Source organism: Ambystoma mexicanum, chromosome 7p, assembly GCF_040938575.1.
Source record: "Ambystoma mexicanum isolate Mex_15411 chromosome 7p, UKY_AmexF1_1, whole genome shotgun sequence".
Classification (NCBI taxonomy): Eukaryota; Metazoa; Chordata; class Amphibia; order Caudata; family Ambystomatidae; genus Ambystoma; species Ambystoma mexicanum.
Window position 1 is genome coordinate 726315944 of NC_090939.1, and position 22418 is coordinate 726338361.

General features: G+C 44.9%; 1 protein-coding gene across 7 annotated transcripts in view; it reads left to right on the top strand.

Moving 5' to 3' along the window:
* The window catches only part of REPS2 (RALBP1 associated Eps domain containing 2), a 1712589-nt gene that overhangs the window by 1133427 nt on the left and 556744 nt on the right, over nt 1-22418 (top strand). For 5 of the 7 annotated variants that reach the window (XM_069636810.1, XM_069636815.1, XM_069636811.1 and 2 more), the window contains exon 12: nt 8840-8914. The exons of the other annotated variants lie outside the window; for them this stretch is intronic. In XM_069636810.1, the coding sequence (XP_069492911.1) occupies nt 8840-8914 (75 nt within the window). The remainder of the gene's footprint in view (nt 1-8839; nt 8915-22418) is intronic. 7 annotated transcript variants of the gene reach the window in all.

Genomic DNA, 22418 nt, shown 5'->3' on the forward strand with positions numbered 1-22418 from the left:
TCCCCATTTTTGGTGGTATTCCAAGCAGTCTAAAATTGGTGGAACCAAAAAACAAAGCTGCAAAGTCTATAAAAAAAACCTAAAAATATGCCGGCAAAGAAAAGCAGCAAAAATACAGGAGCCAGAAAATTCTTGAGGACCATAAAATTTGTGCAAATTGTGACGGAAAATTGTAAGAAAGCTGATCTAAATGCAAAAAAAGCGGAACAGCCAGAAAAAGGTATCTCTCAACAATCACTAGACGAGAACGAAGTGCTGCTAAAGAGCATCCTGGAAGAGCTTTTAAACATGCCCACTTATGACGAGGTGGATGTACTTGAGGCGGCTCCATCAGGCCTGCAGAGGACGCAAAATGAATTTATGGACACTTCAGCGCCTCAGCGTTCTGTTCTTTTGGTCTCCTCCACTGTAGATGTGCAGAGGCCACAAAGTAACAACACGGGCACCCAAGCATCGCATGGATCGGCTCGAACGACTTCGATAACGGCAGCCCAGGATCCCAAGGCGATGGAGATTCCTGCAGGGTTGGACTAGAGCCCAAGGAAGGCAGAACGAGAAGCCTCTCTATTAAATGCTAGAGACAAGAACACTAGAATCTGTCAGATTGTCACTGAACCAGAGAACTTGACAATAGATCTAACTGTCCCGACAAGTCCACCATTTCTGACCATGTATGAAAGAAGGCTGAAATTATGTTCTAAGCAAGAATGCAGAATTTCAACTGCAATGGATGAGTCCTGCTCTGAGACGCCGGGAAAAGTAGAATCGGACGACTGCTATGTCCCAGGAACCACAGAGCCAGCTCGTGAGCTCTCGAACACCCACGGGAATGAAAAGCTACCTCATGGAAAATCCAACTCACGTGAGATTGCTCGTGAAAGGCATAAAGAGCAAGCGGTAAAAGTTAAAGCAGCAACGCCAGTCTTTAGTTACTGATTCAGAGGCTTGACCCTGTGGATAAGCTGATTTTAAATCGTGCTAACATCATCCATTTATTTGACTTAATTCCAAGTCCACGTGCCATCAAATCAAGTGACGTTAAGATCGTTGAATTTCCAAATGAAAACCGGAACGATAAGGTAATTCTCCACGTGACCTCGTTGTTAATAGCTAAATCAATCATGGAAGTGAATGTTGCTCTATTCTCATTGGGGTTCGAAGTCTACGATTTGGCAGCACAGTCTGCGAATCGTCCAGACAGAACTGAACGATGCAATGGTGACATCTCAATATGCTTACAACAAAGTACTATACTACGCCGCCACAATAATGCAGCAGAGCTCTGTTCAGAGAACAATGAGGTTAGAGAAAAAGCCAGCAGCCTTGATACTAGAATGCTGGGTGAAAAGATAAAACTGGATGTGAAAGAAGATCTCAAGTCAATACACAATAAAAATGCGAGCCTCTCAGAGGTGCCAAAAACAGACTTAAGAATCACAATATGTGGAGGCCTCAACTCAAGACCAATACCAGTCAAAGACATCAATAGACTGGGTCCCAAGAACACCAAATGTGAGTGAGGTTGGGTAGCAACAACGCTCAACACAAAAGCCCAACAATAATGTCAGGAAGCACCATTCTCAAGAGAGTGTTTAATGGCCTCGTGGAACACCCAAGGATTCACGCACCTTTTCAACACAAATTGGTTAGAAGGAATATCTATTTGCAGGAAACATTGTTAGATGAGTCTGCTTGCAAGTGACTATGAAGTGGCACTCAATCCTGCTATGAAGTTGGAGAAAGGACACCTGATGGCGGGTCTATTAACATTAGTTAAAAAGGCCTCAGGCTTCAGGATCAACAAGTCGATCAATCACTCTCCCTTCATACAGGAAATCATGGTCACAAAAGACAAGGAGTGCCCCAAAGATTCGGATGAAATAACACTTCTAAATGTGTACTGGAACCATCTGAGGGCAGGGAAAAAAAAATTTGTAGACCAAATTGCGGAAATTCTTGACTCCTTGTTGGTGCTTAAGGAGCATGCAAACATTTTGATTTGTGGGGATTTGAACATTGACCTTTTCAATGCTACTAACAACAGTAAAAATGTGTTGGGTCACAACTGGTTGGAAGAAATGAAAGCCAGAGAAATGCAAATGCTAAATGGGAACACAATTGGAGACCTGGTTCCGGCAGCAACATGGCAATCGAACCGAGACTACCTCTATAATTGACTATATATTCGTGTCTAGAAATCTGCATGCTCGAATAAAGTCCTTTAAGGTTAGGAACCAAACTAGCAGTGATCACAACATGCTGCTAACAAGTTTCATTATGAAACCAAAAGAGGACCCATCAATGTGGCAACATAAGATCCTAGTCACCTCGAACAGGGTCAGACTACGTCTGGAGACGCATGAGATGGCTAAGCTGGCAACAGCTTATTGTCACCACAGCACTGAAACAGAGTAAGCACAGTTATTGCTCAAATTTAAGAGCAAGAATGTAGGGCTCAAACATCCAAATATGGTGCGTAAACATTGGTTTGACCCAGAGATACAGATCCATAAAAGACAGATGAGACAAGCGATCCGCCAGGCTAATATAATGGACCAGTCTTCTCAATAAAAGGCCACTAGATCGGCCAAACAGAAGTACAAAAACTGGTTAAAAGCCCATGAACATCTGACCATCCAAAATGATGCGGAATCCATGCTAATGGCACTGAAGAACAAAAATTCAGGATATTTTTGGAGGATCATTAACACCATGCAGGCTCCACAAAAGGCCTTGCAAACGTGTTTGGTGATGGAGAAAGACTGGATTTCCCACTTCGAGGAACTATACAAGGGCCACAAGACTACCGAAAACGGATACGATTTGATGTTTCCCCCTCGAAAAATCAACTACTGTAAAGAAGACATTATATCTATAATCTTGAAGACAAACAACTCGAGAGCGCCTGGTCCAGACAGGTTAACTAATTACACCATCAAACAACACCCCGAGATCTGGGCCGAGCTGTGCGTAACCCTATTTAAAAGAATAAACAACTCTGGACGATCCCCTGATTCATGGAAATCGGCGGTCATAGTACCAATATTCAAAAAAGGAGACAGAGCGAACCCCAGAAATTACCGACCAGTGGCTCTTCTGGACGTCCTGGTTAAGATATATGCTAATGTCTTGCAACAAAAATTGGTTGTATGGGCTGTTGAAACGGCGCATGTTGATGCCCGCCAGGCTGGGTTTGTCAAACAGGTGGGTTGTTATTTAAATCTATTATTACTCAACCTGATAAAAATGGAGGCCTTGAAATCAAATACCATCATCTACCTGGCCGTTATCGACTTCTCCAGTGCATTTGACACCGTCGACCGGGATCTATTATGGTCGAAACTGCGCCGGTGGGGGTGTCCTGAAGATTTAGTAGCGGCAATCCAACAGCTCCACACGGATACCTCTATCAAGATTCGACTCGATCAACTAGAGTCCTTGTCAACAACAATTAAGACATACAACGGGGTAAAGCAAGGGTGCCCGCTTGCCGCAGCAATATTTAGCCTCTACATATCGGACCTGGGCTACTCATTAGACGCAGTGACCTCATATCCACCGAAAATAAACAAAACACATGTAAACTGGCTCCTATATGCTGATGATCTGGTGATCATGGACTTAACACCGGTCGGCTTGCAACTAAAATTAGACGCTATCCAAGTCTACGTAAGAGAGAATCGTTTGTTGATAAATGCAAAGAAAAGCAAAGTCTTAATATTCAAAAACTTAAAAGGGGCAACTTCAAAGAAAGCAAACAATCTCAAATGGTATCTGAGTGGGGCTCCAATGACGATATTAGAAAATGTCAAATATTTATGAATGGTGTTAAGTTCCTGCATTAACGACGCCCCGTGGGTGGCAGATACGAAAAGGAAATGCACTCAGTTAGCAAACCAAGCACTGCTGATGAACAAGAAATTTGGGAAATTCTCATTGGAGCCAGTGCGTTTGTTTTATCAGCAAAAAGCTGTGCCGGTATTGATCTACGGGAGCGGAAAATGCTCTGGGATGCTCTCATGAGGTGTGGTCTTCCCTGGAGAACCAATTTTGGACAAAGGTGCTGGGTCTCCCTAGAGGGACGACGACCTTGTGCATTAGATATGAGTTATCTCTTATTTCATTACAAGCAAGGATTACGTGGAACTTGTTATCTCTATACCGAAAGACTCGAGTGCAAGAAAACATCTTGCAATTTGAACTCCTTCAAAGTGCAACGGCGCAAGGTCAGAATATGGTGGCCTTGTGGATACACAGATGTGAAAGCTTACTGGAAGAATTTGACATTAAGAGCAATTTACTCCATGAAAATTCAATCGCTGCTAAAAACGAAAATCTGGCGTTGGGACTGGGAGAGAACCTGTTCTGAAAGATCTATGGCAAAACTGATGTTGAGTGCCCCACTGGAAGTACGTCCTTTCAACACGCCCCAATGTTACATCAATTTGTTTCCAGAACCCAGTGCACGAAGACGTTTTATGCTATTCCGTCTAAAGTTGTTCAAAACCGAAGAGCGTTTACAAACATGGAAATGTAACAAAAACATAAACCTCAGGTGCAGATTCTGTAGAAAGGAACCAGAGTCGCTGAAACATTTAGTGTTATTTTGTAACAATTTTCGGAACGAAAGAACTTTGTTTTTGGGACCTTGGGGTGCTATCCACCCTTCGTTGTGTGCGGAAGAATGGTGGGGTCATATGCTTAATGGTACTGACCTAAAATTGTTAATTCCTCTGACACAATTTCTAGCAACAATTGAATATCAGTTAAACATGGTTTCTGACGCTTTGGAAATGAACAGCGGGCCATTGGGCATCCCGAAGGCCGATGAAATGAAGGAAAGGGAGGTGGTGATCCTGAATGTAGTGTTGTGGGGATTGATGATGTATGTAAACATTTTTTTTAAAGGTTTATATAAAACCGTATAAAAAATTTAAAAAAAATAAAAAAAGTGCCTTTGTCCAAAGCACTTTACATAGGACAGTCAACAATATAATGAATCAGAATGCAAATCAGCGTTCATAAACAGTAACATTCAAACTGTGTTCATAAATAGTAACAATCAGTTATCATTCCTGGGAGTAATCAGTCAATCAGTGTTCATAAGCAGTAGCAATCAATTAGTGTGCATAAGAGTAAATTAATCAGTGTTCAAAGCAGATTAAATCAATTAGAGGACTCTAGCAGGTGGGTTTTTAGAGAGGAACGGAACAGAGGATAGGAAGAAATGGAGCGAAGAGACAGGGGAAGCATGTTCCAGTGAAAAGGGGCTAGGAGCTGGAACGAGTGAAAAACGGGATTGGGCACAAGGGGTAGTGGGACATTGAGTTTAAAAAGATTAGCAGAGCGGAGGGAGCGAGAAGGAGAGTAAAAAGAAAGGAGAGGTGGAAGGTAGTCAGGAGCAAGACCATAGAGACATTTGAACACAAGACAGAGAAAGTTGTATTTAAGTTGAGAATAGAAGGGCAACCAGCCAAGAGAGGCCAGGGAAGGAGAAATTGGGTCATGGTAGGAGAGAAGAGAGAGTGAGCGAATTGAAGAATGATAGATTTAAGAGGAGCAAGGCGTGAGTGGGGAAGACCAAAGAACAGAACAATGGAATAGTCGGGAGAAAACTAGTGAGGAGATGAGGAGTTTTGTAGCATGGAAAGTGAGAAAAGGGCAGACTTTGCGAATGTTGTAGAGATGAAATCGACAGGTGCGGGATGTAAGGGAGATGTGGTGGTTAAAGGAGAGATTAGAGTTAAAGTAAATTCCAAGATTGCGGGCGGAGGTAGAGATTGAGAGACAGGAGGGAGGGAAAAAGATGGATGCGGGAGGAGATTTTGAGGTGAGTGTTTGCGGGAAAGAATAGGACCTCCGTTTTTTCGGCATTGAGAGTGAGGAAGTCAGAGGTCATCCAGGACTTGATGGCAGTGAGTACGGATGACAGAGTCTGATGAATGTCCGAGGAGAAGGACGAGAAGGATAGAAAGAGCTGGGTGTCCTCGGCGTAGATGTGGTGTGACACTCCAAAGTATGAGATAATGGGGGCAAGAAAGGAAGTATATAAAGAAAATAGAAAAGGACTAAGGACTGAACCTTGAGGAACGCCATGGACCAGAGGAACGTGAGGAGAAGTGTTGCCGCCCCAAGAGACAGCAAAGGTATGGTTGGATAGCTAAGATGAAAACCATGATAGAACAGATCCGCGCAGACCAAGGGAGGAGAGAGAGTCCAGAAGCAAAGAATCATCTACAGTCTCAAAGGCAGCAGGCAGATCAAGTAAAATAAGAATAGATGAGTGTTTGGAGTAGCGAGCAGTGAGAAGAGAAGTAAGTACGTAGGTAAGGGCTGTTTCAGTTGAATAGTGGGGGCGGAAACCAGACTGAGTCGGAGGAAGGAGAGATAGGCTAGACACGAATGATGAGAACCGTGAATAAACAAGGCGCTCAAGGAGTTTGGATAGAAAAGATAAGAGGGATATAGGACGGAAATTAGAAGCAAGAAGGGGGTTATCTGTAGGTTTCTTTAGGATAGGTATGATAATTGCATGTGTAAAGGCAGAAGGAAAGGAAGAGGTGGTAACAAGACAAATGTTAAAGAAGGAGGTGAGAAAGGTTACTATTGGTGGGAAGACTTTCGGGATAAGGGGATAAGTGAAGAGGGGATGGGGTCAGTGGGGGCTGCTGTAGGGTGAGCTTTGGCCAGAATGAGGTCCATCTCAGAGTCTGTTATGGGAGGAAAGGTAGAGACAGTGCTGGAGGGGGTAGGGAAGGATAAAGAGGAGGAGTTATAGGACGGTGAAGATAGTATATCCTGGCATAGGGAGTGCTGATAGGGATGAGTTGATGGACGGTTCAGGTGTAGGAGGAGAGAGAAGTCGGGTTAGGGTTTGGAAGAGACGTCGAGGATGAGTGGATGAAGAAAGTTAGAGAAATAGGTACGTTTGGCAGCCTTAATACAGTTGTCGTGTAGGACGTGATAAGAGAAATAGGTTGCGTGGTTAGTAGGAGAACAGTGTTTGCGGCAGCGCCTTTCAAGGCAGCGAAGGAGGCAGCGCATAGAAGAGAGATGAGGAAAGAGCCAGGGTTGGGCAGGTTTGCAAGTGGGCCGAAAGGAAGAAAGAGGATGAAGTAGATCAAGGCTAGATGTGAGACATGAAAAGAGAGTGAACGCAGCTTCATCTGTAGAGAGGGAGGAGAAGTGTGTGAAAGATGGTAGAGTGTATGCCGGTATCATGGAAGAGCAAGGAGTTAAAATTGCGTAGATCATGCCTGTAGAAAGTCTTAGTGGAGGAGAGGGAGGAGGTGCTAGAGGGAGTAGGTGGGAGCAAGGGAGCTGAGATTAGTGTGTGATCTGAACGGTAGACGGGGAGAGTAGATATGGATGAGGCAGTAAATGATGAGGTGAAGATCAAGTCGAGGGTAGAACCAGAGGTATGAGTAGGAGTGGAAAGTGGGGAAATACGGTGAGAGTCAAGTATTGATAGGAAGGGGGATGATAGATGAGTAGAGGAAAGATGAAGATTAAAGTCTCAGAGCAATACAAGGGATGTAGGACTAGGTAGAATGTGACCAAGAAGGTGGTCAATGTCTCCGCAGCCAAGCGGTCCAGGTGGGCAGTAGATAATGAGAAGAGAAATGGCATGAGGAGAAGTGAAGATTTTATATATAAATTAAAATGAGGAATATTCTGGTTAGGGTACAGGTGATGGAATAGATGAACATTTAGGACTGTAGAGTAAGCCAATTCTGCCTACATGTCCATTGGCATGAGGGACATGTGCAAAAGAGGATAGAGAAGTAGTAAGAGAGGCAGCGATAGTTGTGTTATATGGGAGAATGCAAGTTTCAGTTATGTAGAGAAAATGAAGATGAATCCTTCTATTATAAATGTTGACTTAAGGTGAAGAGGCAGCAATGCTTTTGCTTTCTTGGTCCCAAGCTAGCATGTTTTTAAAAAAAGTTTTATATATGTTCCAGGAATCACACAGTACATGGTAGTTTATACATAGTCTCACTGCAAGCATGTTTTTTTCTTCTTAGTCTACAGTCTTTGTACCTTCTATTTTTTTCCTAACATACCTAAAAATAAAATTGTGTTTCTGCTTGATATGACTGAAGTTTCTTGGGCTTGTGACTTTGCTTTACGGATAGCCTTTATCTGTCTGCTGGTTTTCATATCTACTCCGCTAGCATCCCTTATTCCTTTTAAATACAAACCATTTTGGGCTTGCTATTTTAGCTGCTCCCTTCGAGCATTTAGTGTTTGGGCCTTTATTTTCCTGACTTGGCTACTCTATCAGTTTGCTGCTTGTTTTTTGCATCGTCGGTTGTTTTTTCACACACACCTCTGTCAGGATTTGTAGCTATCAACTGTTGGAATGGCTTTGTGAGATTGGGAAAAAAGTTTGACATTGTATCTCTCAAAACACAAACTGTGTAGTAAGAGCACATACAGCCTCCACACACCTTGATCAGGAAAGGGTCGAGCACATCATCCTCTCAATGAGGAGCCTTATCCTCCCTTTGACTTCTTAACATTGACTTCTTGAGGTCTGCTGACATGCACTTAGTTTTTGGCCACGGTGTAGCCACATTGAAAGCTCAGGGTGATTTGCTTTAGTTAAGGGCCAGAGGTCTACACTAGAATATAAATCCATCTCACATGTATAATCATGAACTTGATATAGGTCCTCATCTTTGGTACCTGGAGTCCCCTCACACTCGTGTGAACCCCAACTATGGTCTAAGTGCATCTGAATAGATTGTATGGCTACGAATGTAAAATCACATGCTTTACTGTTTGTCTACATAAAGTAACCATCTTTTTTCCATTTCATTTTGTTTACTTCTAGTTGTGAAAGTATGCACCACCCCCAAAATCATACCAAAGGATTTTAAAACCTCGCAAGTTTTATCTGTAAAAACAGGTAACTGTAATGTTTCTTAGATGTGTACCTTGTCCTTTGGGGGTGGGGCATGAAAAGTGTGTTGGTGAAGTGCTGCACTGTTCACCATGGTACTCTGTGTTTCCATCATCACCTCTCAGTTATTTGTGTGTTTTTCATTGAGCTGCACATTCATTGAGTGAGTTTTCTAGAGTACAAACGTCCTCCTAGAGTATTGTGATAGTGCCTTTTTCATAGGGTAAACAAATAGGGGATTAGTGGTAAATGTTGACGGAGAAGGTTATGGTGTTGGGGTAGAGGGGCTAGCTGTGAAAGGGTGGGGTGAAGATTTAGAGGCAAATGGTTATGAGTGAGGGTAGAATGATCAGAAGTAAATGGTTGGGCTGAAGGGTAACTGGTAGAAGTGGATGGGTAAAGGGTGAAATTTTACAGGTGAACGACTAGGACTAAGGGTTTATGAGACATGGGTTAGTGGTAAGAAAGGCGGGATATGAGTGATGATTAATGTAGCATGGGTCCTTCTGAGCTGATGTCTGATATGTGTGATTTTGGAAGAATGTCATTGCTGATGGGGTAAACGTCACTGTGATGTCCAAGAGGATGAGTTTCTTTGTTGTGTCTGTGTTTGCATTGTTTTAAGTGTCCCACATGGGTGAGAAAGTTCATTCTCTGTCCCTCATTGGCCTGAATCGATGTTGTGAATCAAGCATGATGTTGTTGTCCTCTACCTGATTCAAAGTTTCAGTAGAAAAGCTTCTCAAGGAATTTTACTGTGGAGGGATTGCAAGAGATGAAGCGGTAGCTTAAGTGGCAATCTGGATTATCTGCGCTTTTCTTTAGTAGAGGTATAATGTACAACGTCTTGAAGGCTCATGGGGACAGCACTTTGTTCTATTTATTAATTGCATAGTGATTGGAAGAGATGGGCTAAGCCTGGATTGCTGAATTGTGGCTTTATAGATGTGTTTAGGGCACATATCTTCACCTGGGCCAGCGGGTGTGCTAGTGTTGACTGTCCTTGCAGATTCCTGTGTGGATTAAGGCTCTCACTAATTGTGTGGATATTTTGTTGGATGCTGGCTCTGTTTCCAGGTTGTGTGAAGCTGTGGGTTTTTTTTTGTTCTGTCGGATTTGAATCTGTAGGATTCTGTTGTTGAAAAAGGCAGTAATTGAGTAACAGATTTGTAATGGGGCCATGTGGTGCTACAGGTTGATGAGCTGGTGAATGATTTGATGATTTTGAAAGTGTCCTTTCGGTGTATTATTTGGTGTCAAGAGGCAGGAGAAACTGAATACACCCACACTAAGGTATACGTTTCTCAAAATGTTTGTTTTTGCATCAGGATGAGGAGTAATAACAAGGATGATACATTGTAAAATAACTTTCTTAATAATGGGTTTTCATTGGATAAAACAAAGCATTGCACATCATAGTGTGGCCTTCTTGGTGTTAAGCTTTCCATACAATTGGATCCTCTCCGAAAGGAGCATACTGAATACTGAAAATCCTTCTAAGGGGTTAAGGTTCGCACCACTTGGTGAAGTCCAATTTGATTTCTGGGGTATGTGTTGGAGGCAGGCCTAAAGGGTACGCAGAACTCAAAAGGAGAAATGTCTAATGAAAACAGTTGAATGTATAGTGCAAAGTTCACGAAGTTTGGTAGAGCACTAGAATATGCAGTTCACAGCGCTGACCATGGGTAAGTATAATGGACCCTTCTGCCGGTGCAGTGTTCTCGGTAGACGAAGCCCTTCTGTCTCGGAAAGGTTAGAGTGGGCTTTGGTAAAAATCAAAATCACACAGGCCCTGGGTCAATAAGGATATTGACTATATAGTGTTCTTAGGTTCTCAAGAAAATTGTTAGAGGATTCTGGTCATGGGTCTTTTTCAAGGCTTGTGGACCTGCAGAGCCTCTGCATAAAGATGAGTGGTCAGAGCGATCTTTGTAATGCAAAGTATTTGAAGGGGTACCAAGTCTATGGGTTGAGGGGTCCAAAGTCTGTCCCAATCATAATCCCATTCATATTCTACTAAACCCAATTTCTCAGGTATCTACCCAGGACAATGTTCTGCTTAATTCAGTCACAAGAAGTACAGTGACCCTGCATACATCTTTCCAGATGTCGGATGCCTTATGGTGGCTGGGTCAAAGGTGGCGGTCATGGTCTTGGTTGGTCCTGGTGCTAGTATTATCTGGTTAATTTTATTTTTGACTTAAGGATAAGATGAGTGCTTGCTACAAGGTTTGTTTGTTGTTTGTTTGTTTATTTTTAATGCGCACCAAACCCAGAGGTAACAGGGCGCAGCAATAAAAAGATACAAGGCTTACATAGTTACAAATAATTAACAATATGAGCACATACTTGTACAAGTGGGAGTGCTCTGCAACAATAGATCGGTAAAGATTCAAATTATATACATATTATATACATATATAAGGTGTTTTTAGGTTTTTTTATTCCAAAGGTCAAAGCAATGGCCATAGGTTTTCCCCCACATATGAATAATTCCAAGAAGAATGCATTTGCCCTCAACCTAGTTATCAATTCTCCTTAGCGAGTAGACTTTATTTGGCTGATGGACATGAGCTTCCACCAATTTCTGGATTTGTTTATCGTAATGCTTGTCTTTGGAACTTTTAGGGTTTCTAGCTACCAATCTCTGAGTTCATCACCACAGGCTTTTCTAACTGGTCAGTACCATTTCCTACCTTCTCTCCTGTAACAATTCCACTGGACAAATCCTTCCCTGCTCTTGACCTGGCTCTTCGCGTGTCCTTCTTGGTGTGGCCTTTCAACTGGACCTTTCCTCCAGGATACAGCGCTACTCTCTCACGTGCTTCCTCTTCTTGCACTTATCACCTTAGTTCCTCCTTCACAAACCCTATCCTGTCTTCCAGCTCAACACTCGGGCAGGCATTTGCTCCCTCCTTTTCTACATGGATCGATTGGCAGCATTACTCAATATAGTTCCTAATTGACAATTCTATTTACCTGTTTGTGCTATTCTGTATCATTGGTTCAGCCTTCTCCCCATTGTTCTTTGTTCATTCTCTCATATATGATCTGTTTCCTCATCCATATTCTATCATATGTGCATGACTTTATGTGAGCTGTATCTTGGAAAGGGGTTGCCCCCATTTTGGATTGATGCAGACTCAAGATGATGTACACTGAGCTCTGAACTGGATAGCTGGTGGCTCTGCATTTACCCTTGGATCTCGAAGCACTGTGTGTTAACAGTTTGCAAGTTGCAAATGCGCCCCACTGTAGTCTGCTCACCTCTTTGTTCATGATTGTGGGTGTGCATCTGCAGTCTCCCCCAAGAGGAGTCTAAACTTCAGAACATACATTTTAGAAGTCCATACCAAAGTTGGGTCACCTGAATTATCTAAGTTTGTCTTTGATTCATGTGCAAATCCGTGGACCGAGTTTGTGGCCTAGGTTGCCAATACCTTTCCCCTGCGCCTTTGGTTGGGGTTGCTTGTCATGCGCTCTTGGGGTCACCGTCTGTGTTCCCCTGTGATCTGTGCAGGGGAATGCTTCTATCTCTCCTCAGGGAGATGCTACTACATTTGGGGTGTCTAACACCTGGGGAAGCCCCAAGAATGATTAGGAGAAGTCAGGGGTTTCTCTATATACCGCCTCCAGGGCTTTCATCATGGAGCAGGTGCCTGCGGCTAGCATCCAAAGCTTCCCAACTCCTTGTTTGAGTGGTCAAACAGGTGATGTCATTTGAGTGGGTTCTACATAGTGTCTGTAATGGGCTTTTCTGGCCTTTACTGTCTCTGATCTGTATATCCAGAACTGTTGGTGATACACAACGTAATCCATCTCAAGGTTGTTTTTGCTCTAAGTGTGTGTTAAGATGGATTTCTGAACTCGGACCTGGAAGGGCAGAGGTTCAGAAGGCCAGCCTAGTTTCTTGGAACAGGGTAACCTCTGGACAAGCCAGACCAATCAGGGTAGCGATGGCGGCGGTCAAGACTAAGTCTCAAGATGGCTGAGGGTGACGGAAAGACCTCAATGAGCACACAAAGCAAGGACAATTAAAAATTAGTCCAGACAGGTGTAATATTAAAAATATAGACACATTTATTACAAGGCCTTTGTAACATCGACCATAGCAAAGAATCACAATGATACTACAGTAAACTAACACATCACAATCAATACAATATATATACAAGACCGAGGGGTCTAAGGAGTTATGAGCACGTAATATGTAGACAACCTAGATGGGGAGGAAAACGGGCAGTGCAAGTAATCATTAGACCCAGTTCGACATCAGAAATACACCTAACTAGGAGGAAGTCCGAGCACTACGAAGAGAGGAGCCTTATGCTCAAAAGTACCTGCACGTACTGGTGCCAATGGATAAAGTAGAGTCTCTTCAGGGGTCTCAGGCAGTTCAGGAAGGTGAATGAAGCGATGCAGAACAAGTCCCCCCTACTCAAGCAAGGCCTCCTCTTGCATGCAGAGTCAGGGTGAGAGTGCGGGATAGAGTCGCTATTTCGCAACAGCGGTAGAAAAGAAACGGGCTCCTGCGCGAGGGGCCACCGGTTGGGGTATGGACTACTCACCAGTCCCCGACGCAGGCAGACCCAGACTTCTCCAGTTCACGTTGCTGGCAGGTTCAGCTGCGATGATCAGGACGTCTCGACACCGTGTAGATTGCAGGATGCAGGGTCGAAGGTGTCCCAAATGCAGCGGACGTGCACAGGTTGTTACTGCAGCAGGGCAACACGGCAACCGGGTTTACTCTGGTCCGAGCGCACTTGTCGCACTTCAGACCTGGGAATGCCAAGTGTATGAAATTCGGTGTGAGGGTGCCGTGGATGCATAGCAAGCAGTAGTCCAAGTTTTGAGGGCTTCCCCGAAATGGCAGCGCTGACAGAGCAAAGTGTCCTGCGTAAGCTGGTCAGCCCACTGGTTGGCCCAGGGACACTTCCGAAGAGGCTTACTTGCAGAGTTTGATGAAGGTGCCGGGAAATAGTTGATCCCACTATTCCAATGGGTTGAAGCGCCTTTGCAGACCTTCTAGGACGATCAGATGCAGAGGGGTCTCGCAGGACGACAGCAATGCAGGGTGCCAAACCTTCAGCGGGTCACCAGCAGTTCCTCGACTCAGCTTCTTGTTGCAGGATACTTGGCTACTTATCCCTTGTTCGGTGTGAACTCAGGAGATCAACATGGTAGTGGTGTTTTCAGCCTCCTCTTATCCAAAGTTCCCTTCGCGCCAAAACGGAGAGGACCCAATGGGAGATCTGCTCACAAACACTCACACCATACGTGGACCTATCAAAAACCAGGGTGGTCCCAGGCATTCAGGACACTCCAGACTCTCTGGCACCGAGGATGTGTATTGGGAACAGACATCCCAGCCCACATCCTGGAGGCACACACAAGGCATGCAGAAGCCCGCGAAAGCGTTGGGTTTTGCGGGAAAGTGCATGACCAAATAAGGACTAACCTGGGTCGGCTCGATCTGGGGCGAAGGTGAAGGGGCAAGACGGTCAGAGGACAGGACAAAGAACCTCGTGGCTTGGCCATTTTGGAGCCAGGTCACTCATTTGTGCAAAACGTGATAAGCGCGGATAACATGGCGAAAAAGGGTTCAAAACACAAGAGAAACGATAGCTGCCACTCTTGTTTCATGTTGCACAAAAGCTGCAACATGAGGAAAGGACTAAGGGAAACAAAGTCTCCCAGTACTGACTGTCTTAAGGGCATGTCAGTTTCCCCATAAGAATTGAGTGAAAGCCCAGAGGAGTGCGGCGGAAGGCTGCGCTTCTCTGGCAAAGTCTCGATCAGATTGTAAAACAACAGCAAAACGTTTAGGGGTTGCCACATGGAGGGAAAATTACATACAATTATGAAATCTTTCCTATCAGTGTGTAACATCCTTCAGCCGTCTTTCCTGTGGTAGTTGAGGTTGTCAGTGCAACAGATAGTGGCTTGCTTTTTGTGGAGTGTTTAGAGGACTTTGTTGGGACCAGTTATGTTGAGAGTTTGTCAAATCAATTCATGGATACAGTGGAGTTCTTTGTTGGATAGTCCCAGATGGTTTGGCAAGGTGGGATGTGGTTTAGGCGCTTCCAGATTTTGGGGGGATCTTATCTAGCTTGATACCCTTCCATTGTCTTAATGTTGTAGTTGTGGCTATGGGGCTTTTGGTTGTAGATGCTGTTTGGGTTTGTATGGTGAATATATAAGCAAGGTAGCAAGGTTTCCATCCCAGGCTAAGGGAATGGGGGGTACCACTATAATGTTTTAATTTAGAAGGTGTGCCCCCACGCTTCCCTGTGTCCACTTCCCTCCACCCTCGTGTCCACTTCTCCCCAACCCCATTTTCCACATGGTTAACCTCCCCCACCCTACTTACCTGGGGCTCCCTTGTGCCTCGCCGGTGCAATATCCCATCACGCATGTAGTTCCCTTCTCCCTCTTCCATGGTGGCCATGTTGGATTGTCGTTTTGTTTTTCAAGTTGCGAAACTAAATATTTGCAGTTTCTCAACTTGAAAAATAAACTATTAGCTACCTAGTATGATATGCCCTGATAGCTAACAGCAATAAACCCCTCACAGAGTGTGGAGACATTACCAGTCAAGTAATGTCCCGTGTCTGTCGATAAGGCCCTCACTTTGTTTGGGCCTGTAACTCACACCCTGGGGCATTACCTGAGTGGTAATGCCCCCTGCTCAGGGTTTTTTTGCTTACATATTAACAATTCATTTGAGCATGTCAAATTGTTTAACCATACCTCCAATCTTAATGCACTTACGTTACTTTATAGTCAAAACATTATGTAACATGAATAAAGTAACCATCTTAGTTTAACATGCATCGTGTGCAATACTCATCACTGTCATTAAGATTCTTGGCCAATTGCTGATGCAGTATTTGCACCCACTAAATAAGGAACATGGCACTCCACGTGTGTTGCAAACGGGATTACGACATGGCACTTGCAATTGAAACCGAAAGAGAAAACATCATGAACAGTAATGCCTTTGACATGATCCTCCCTTAGCCCTCTTCCCGCTCCCACTTGTGAGGCAAATAACCTCTGGGTCATCTTCGACTCCACACTCTATTTCTCTCCTCACATGTCTCACTAAGAAGTCAAACTACCAACTGCACCTCCTCAAAGGTATTCTTCCTTTCCTCTCCTTCCCCCAGACGTTTGCTGTCTCTAGAGCACTCGTTCTCTCCAGGCTTGACTACTGTAACAGCCTCTTTCTAAATCTGCCTACTTCTACTCTCTGCCCTCTGCAACTCATCCAGAACAGGACTGCAAGACTTGGCCTCAAGCCCTGGGATTGTATCTCTCCAGCCCTGAAATCTCTTCACTGGCTCCAGTGGCTGCAAAGATTAAATTCAAGACCCTTTGCATTGTCCACAAGGCTTTCTGGGGCCTGGGTCCAAAATACCTTCAACTCTCCCTCCGTAAATACCTTCCCACTCAAGCTCTTCGCTCCTCCACCTCCCTCAGGGTCAGTCACCTCTCCAAGCAACGAGTTGGGGTAGGGGTCTTTCCTCGGCTGGGACTCCCTCTGGAACAGCCCTGCTACTCTGAAACTTGAGGAGAACCCACTCCGGTTCCGGAAGCACCCCAAGACCTTCCTCTTTGCTTCTGTCTTTTCTCTTCCTCTCCCCTGCTGATCTGTCTGCTTCTGCACTGCGCACCTGATTACCCTCTGATTTCAGGCTCAGGTCCCTGCTGCACCCACTCACACACCCTCACTACCTCCTGGCAATCCTTGCACTTGGGTCTCTATTTGTAACCCTACAGTCCCTTTACCTGCACTTATCAGACACCCCTTGTCTGCGCTTTAAACCTTACACTTGCCACTTTGCTGGCTGCACGACCACTTGTTGTGTTTTTATCCCTTGCTCAGCACTTTCCACTAACCCCCCCCTCCCTTGCACTTTCCCCCTTCCCTCTCCCCTGCACTTGCGCGTTCTCAATGTCACTGGGCCTGGTAAGATCGTGGTTTTGTCCTCCCTTGTTCCCCTCCCTTGCCTCGTCGCTCTCTGAAACACTGTGTATGAGCGCTATACACATAAAATATCATATCATATATCATATCCTTATCCTGGCAGTACCTCTCAGGCCTTCAGTATCCAGCTTCTTGCCAAATACTCTGTGATGGGTGTAGAGCCAAGCTAGACATGTTTGTGTGCTGATGGCTCGACTATGAGTGGGTGCCTGCTTGGAGATGGAGTGAAAGTGTAGTGAGTGCAGATTATGAGCAGTGAGTGATATTTCGTTGTAGATTTTGTGTCCGATGAATACACTTTAGTTAGAGACTTGGGCTTATACCTATGGGTGCAGCTCCTGGAGCGAGGTCTTCAGCCATTGAGTATTTCATCAGGAGAAGCGATTAAGAAATTGCCCAGGTTACCAGGAGGGGGATAGTCACTGCTTCAATTGTGACAAAGGAAAGTCTGGACAACAGGTCTGACCCTTGGGCTCTTTGTGTGTTTGTGCTGGTTTGAAGGGTGCATGCACTTCACCTCAGTACCTTATACTGTTTACTCTAAGAACATGTGATCAGCAGATGCTAGTTAAACAAGATGCAAATCAAAGCAGCAAGGGATGGTCATTAGAAGATAAAAAGAAGTGAAACGCAATGACCTGTTTCAAGACTATTTTCAATTTTTTTGTGTTTGTGCTTTTTGAATGCCCATTCTAAAGGAGTATGTACTGCACAGTGTATTTTTTGTTTGGTTCTAGGCACTCTCAATAGACAGGCCCACTGCCCTTTGGTGTTGGGTATGAGGGACGTAAACCAGGTATATCAGAATGGGTCTACAGAGAGCTGGATCTGGAATTAGGCCAGTAGCCCTCAGAGAAGAGTTGTTACGATTTCACCCAATACTGCCCCTGAAGAATGAGGTTGCAGTGTGTGCTACTAGTCTGAAGTCTTTTTCAACCGGTACAGTGTGGCCAGAGCCATTCCCCAGACAGCTTCTCACATTGGGTGCTTGTTTTTAGCATGAAGCCAAGTTATGCTGTAGGTGATCTGACATTCTTTGACTTGTTTGTTCACTCCTGATGGTGAAGGGTGCCAGGCCCTATGATCCCTGTGTTTTGTTCACTCTGTCTTTGAAGCCCTAGGAAAAAGAATAATGACAAGCTCTGATGAACATGTGAAATGTTTTTCATGGTTTCCACCTTATGAAGCTCTGGGTAGAAACCCAGGTACATAAATCTGGTTATTATCAAAGGAATTCCTTTCTACTTCCCTCCTCTGTCTGTTATTATGGTAAACCAGATTAGTTCTGCTTTTTGCAGGGCAGTGCCATGAAACATGGCACCCAACAGCAGACATTTGGCACCTTGGTTTTGCCTGCCTCGGTCTTGCCACCCCTCATGCCCATGCACTGCAAGAGCTTGAAATCAGTACACAATGCTAGGCATAGTCTTGATGGCAGGAGAAGCAGTATCCTTTCCTTTCCTAAACTTGCCTTCATCTTGTGTTTTAAAGGAAGGGTATATTTTCTGGTTTATCTTGTGTTCTTGAAGACTTGTGGATTCACTCATGTTGAGACTTTGGGGGTCCTTAAGAGATTTCCCATCAGCCGACGATAGTACCGGCGCTTACTGGAAATCTCGGCTTACCTTTTCTGCTACCTCAATAAGTTCCCATCGTCATGGAGTCCAACAGGACTCCATGGGATGGGAACCACTGAAGCACCGGCACCACTGTTAACGGTGCAGGTGCTTCAGTAAATAATCTGCCGGTAGGAGCCTGGACTACCGGCAGGCCAGACCTGCCGGTAGTTCACTGCCCCTACCGGCAGACTCGTAGTATGCTGGTCCGGAGAAGGTGCCGGTACACATTGTTACCAGCACCTTTTTCCAGACCGGCATACTCATGTGTCTTCTGCTTCAAGGCATCCTCTAGGTTTCTATGGAATGAAAAGTTATTTGTGTTGCCTAGAGAATCAAGAGAGATGGAGTGTCAGGTGTATGACACTGAGCTATCCATAGAAGTGGAATCCACCAGAGAGGGAGCTGGACACTGTTGATCAATCCTCCAGCAATGGATCCACTGCATGGCACTTGTAGTCCCTTTTTGCTGACATTTGAAGAGCACAACTTTGCAGCCTATAGTTTCTCCCTTTGACTGAGGAGATCTGTCTAAACCTGGACTTTTACAGACTACTGTTAACCGTCTGCCATGAAGTGACATAGAGCAATCGAAGGACCGATACTTGGATTTCGTTCAGCAAACCTTTACTTGAGGATATATTCAGGGAAGGGCTAATCCAATAATTTGGGAGCAAAAAGAAAAAGTCAACTTGTCTCTTGTTATAAGAAAGTTCTCATTCTGGATGGCTTGATTTTTACAACAGGAATGCCTCTGACAATCTCCTTGCGAGTTCTCAAAGTCCTCCCCACTCACTTAGTCTTGGAATTAAATATCTTTCTTGGTGTTTATATTTTCTTGAGTGGCTCTTTTTCTGCATGACTATGGTAGTGGTGCAGTCTCCTGTGCCGTCAGGTACACAATGATGATCACTCACTATGTCTGTTAGACTCAATACCACCTTTTTCACAAAGGCTCAGATTCTCTAGTAAATAGGGGGCACTTTTTCAATCTACTAGCTTTTCTCTAGGCCTGGCGCCACCTCCTGATCTCGAGGTCCTGGCTTTACTTCCGACCAGCCCACTTCCTCAATGTCACACCACATGCTTGTACCAAAGGGAATCTTCCCTATTCCCTCTTTCTCCTGCATTTTGTTCTCAGACTTGCCCCTCCGCATTACATGCTCATTCTCTGACCAGCCACCAGCCCATGCTTTACAGACTCTGGGTTTGCTCTTCTTCTCACCCCCAACCTCGAACTACTGGTGTTTTTCTTCACCTATCCCTTATCTCTTTCTCACCTCTCCTTTTCCCAACCTTCTAATCTCCCTCTCTGCTTCCTTCTCCTCTCCCTCCTCTTCTCCCCCCCTCTGCCTTTATATCCCCATCCTGGCCTTCTCCCTCTCCTTGTCCTCCTCACCTCTCACCCATCTCCAACATCTGATGTCTCCTATCCCTCTCCCTCAACTTCTACCTCTCACTCTGTCTCTCTCAACTTCTGCTCCTTCCCCTCCCTCTCACTATCCTCTCCCTCGTCTCTCACCCAGTCGCTCACTCCTCTGCCCCTTTATCCCCCTTCCGTTACCCTACTCGCTTCCTTCCACTCTTATTCTCTCCCTCACTTACTCTCTCCCTCCCCACTCACTCTCTCCCCCTTACTCTTACCTTTCCCTCCCTCTACTGCTACACTCCCCCTACCCTCACCTCTCCTTACCCACACTCTCCCCTTCCCTTCTTTCCCCCTCCCCTACTCTCACCTATCCTCTCCCCTTACTCGCTCCTCTTCCCTTCGCATCCCCCTCATCCTCTCTCTCTCTTCTCATCTCTCTCCCCCTTCCTCTCCCCTTTATTCTCTCCCCTTTATTCTCTCCCCATCATCCTCTCGCTCCCCCTCATCCTCTCTCTCTCCCCCTTTTCCTCTCTCTCTCCCCTCTTCCTCTCTCTCCACCCTGTGCCTGTCTTCTTCTCACTCTGCTCCCTCTTCCCCCTCGTTTCCTTCCTCTCTTCCCCTCCTCTCTTCTCCCTCTCTACTCCTTTCACCCTCCTCCACCTCACTCCTACTCTTGTCTCCTGTTCTTGCTCTAGCTGCTCTCTTCTGCAGGCTTCTACTCAGCCCTACAGATAAGGGATTTATGGGCCACTTTTACTCCCTAAAAATACGCAAATGCGCCCAAAAAAGAAAAATAGGGAGTAAAAATACTCCCAACAATAAATAGGAAATAGACAAATAGGACCATGTCTCCCGGCTTTCACCACATCACTACATCGATATATTTGAACCAGTAGTGCATGTAGTGCCAGAGGACAACACTTTTATTACAGACACAAAGAGGTAAAACTGTATCTTTTAATGTGCATGAATTACACTTAAAACATTTAACTTGCGTATAAAATTCTCGCACTGAGAATGGGATTGACTTTTTTACTCCTTAAAAGTGTATTTTACTGCTAACTTAAAAAAATAAGGAATACAATTCTCTGGATCATTGCTTCTATGAATTTACTCCTTCTCCTACTACCCACTATTTCCTGAAAAGCCATTACCCTTTATATTGGCTTTAACCAAGTACACTTCCTGATTCTGGGGTGAACAAAGGGGCTGAAATCTCCTCAAGCTAGTGAATGATGACCACGGAGGTGACATGGGGACGATTCTCCATGTCAACCTTATGTAGCCCCCACCACTGGGCAGAAGACAGTAACATGCCACATAAAACTGCTACTGGCCATTTAAGGGCCTAATCAGAAGACTGGCGGGTTCTCGTCAAACAAGGTGCTTCCTCCTCTACAGATTCAATGAGATGCAGGCCCCAACCTCATCAAAAACTATTGTTACATTGTGGAAACACTAAAAACCATAGTGCAGCTCAGAGAGCAGATATCGCTCTTCTACAACGTATGGACACCCGTGGGCATGCGCCAACCAACACAGACAGGAAAAAACAAGATGGTGGACACGTTTCTTAAAGATGCAGACCTCCTCCTAGGTAGCTAGAGAAAAAGAGAAGAGAGAACAGGGGAGGAGAAACCAGAGGGTGGTAAGAGGGAGACCACAAAAGGGGGTTGGAGGAAGTCCACAGCAGGTAATAGGGGAAACACATGAGAAAGTGGTAGGGAGAAGACCACAAGAGGTTGTAGAAATGAGACAATGGGAGGTGGCCAATGAAAAACATAAGGTGGTTGGAGAGAGAACTCGGAAGTTGGTACGAGTAAGAAATTGGGAGAAATTTGGGTGCCAGGCGAGAACCGGAAGGGCTAGCGAGGTGATAGCTAGTGAGAGTAGGAAGAAGGGTATGCATAGGCCAAGGCAAGGAATAGGGGCGAGACCCAAATCTGGACTCAAGCACTTAATTGGAGGAGGAACAAGTACGTGGGATGGCAAAGAGGATGCACTGGGGCAAGACAGAAGTAGAGTTGCTACAGAGGATAGAAAGTGTATAACCCTAAGTAAGGGAGGTGTTGAGGTTATCTTTAGCACCTCTGGGGAGACTGGGGCCCGTTTACACGTAATGTCCAGGTGCTACCCGCAAACCCACTTGGCTTGGTCTACTAGTGAAAGAGAATCTGCATATGTATCTGTGGCTGGTGGTGGACATTCCCTGACATCTGCACAACCTACTGGAAGAATAAGAGGTACTCACATTCCCCCAGTAAGTGAAGACTAGCCGGGTTTATTTTTGGAAGAACCACCATTGAAACAGAGTGACTGGGAGGGACATTGAAATTTGCAGACCTTAAAGGGAGACCTAAATCTTTTCTTTGTTGAAAGAGGACTTTGGAGAGAGAGAGAAAGGGAGACTGGGAGACCAAGAGACCAACCTGTTTGTGATTGAAATACCAGATTTGGTGGAATGGCAAATTATCCAGACCATTCCTTGTAGGTCTTCTATTTTTATTAAGAACTGGTCATTTGTTTTGGAGAAGT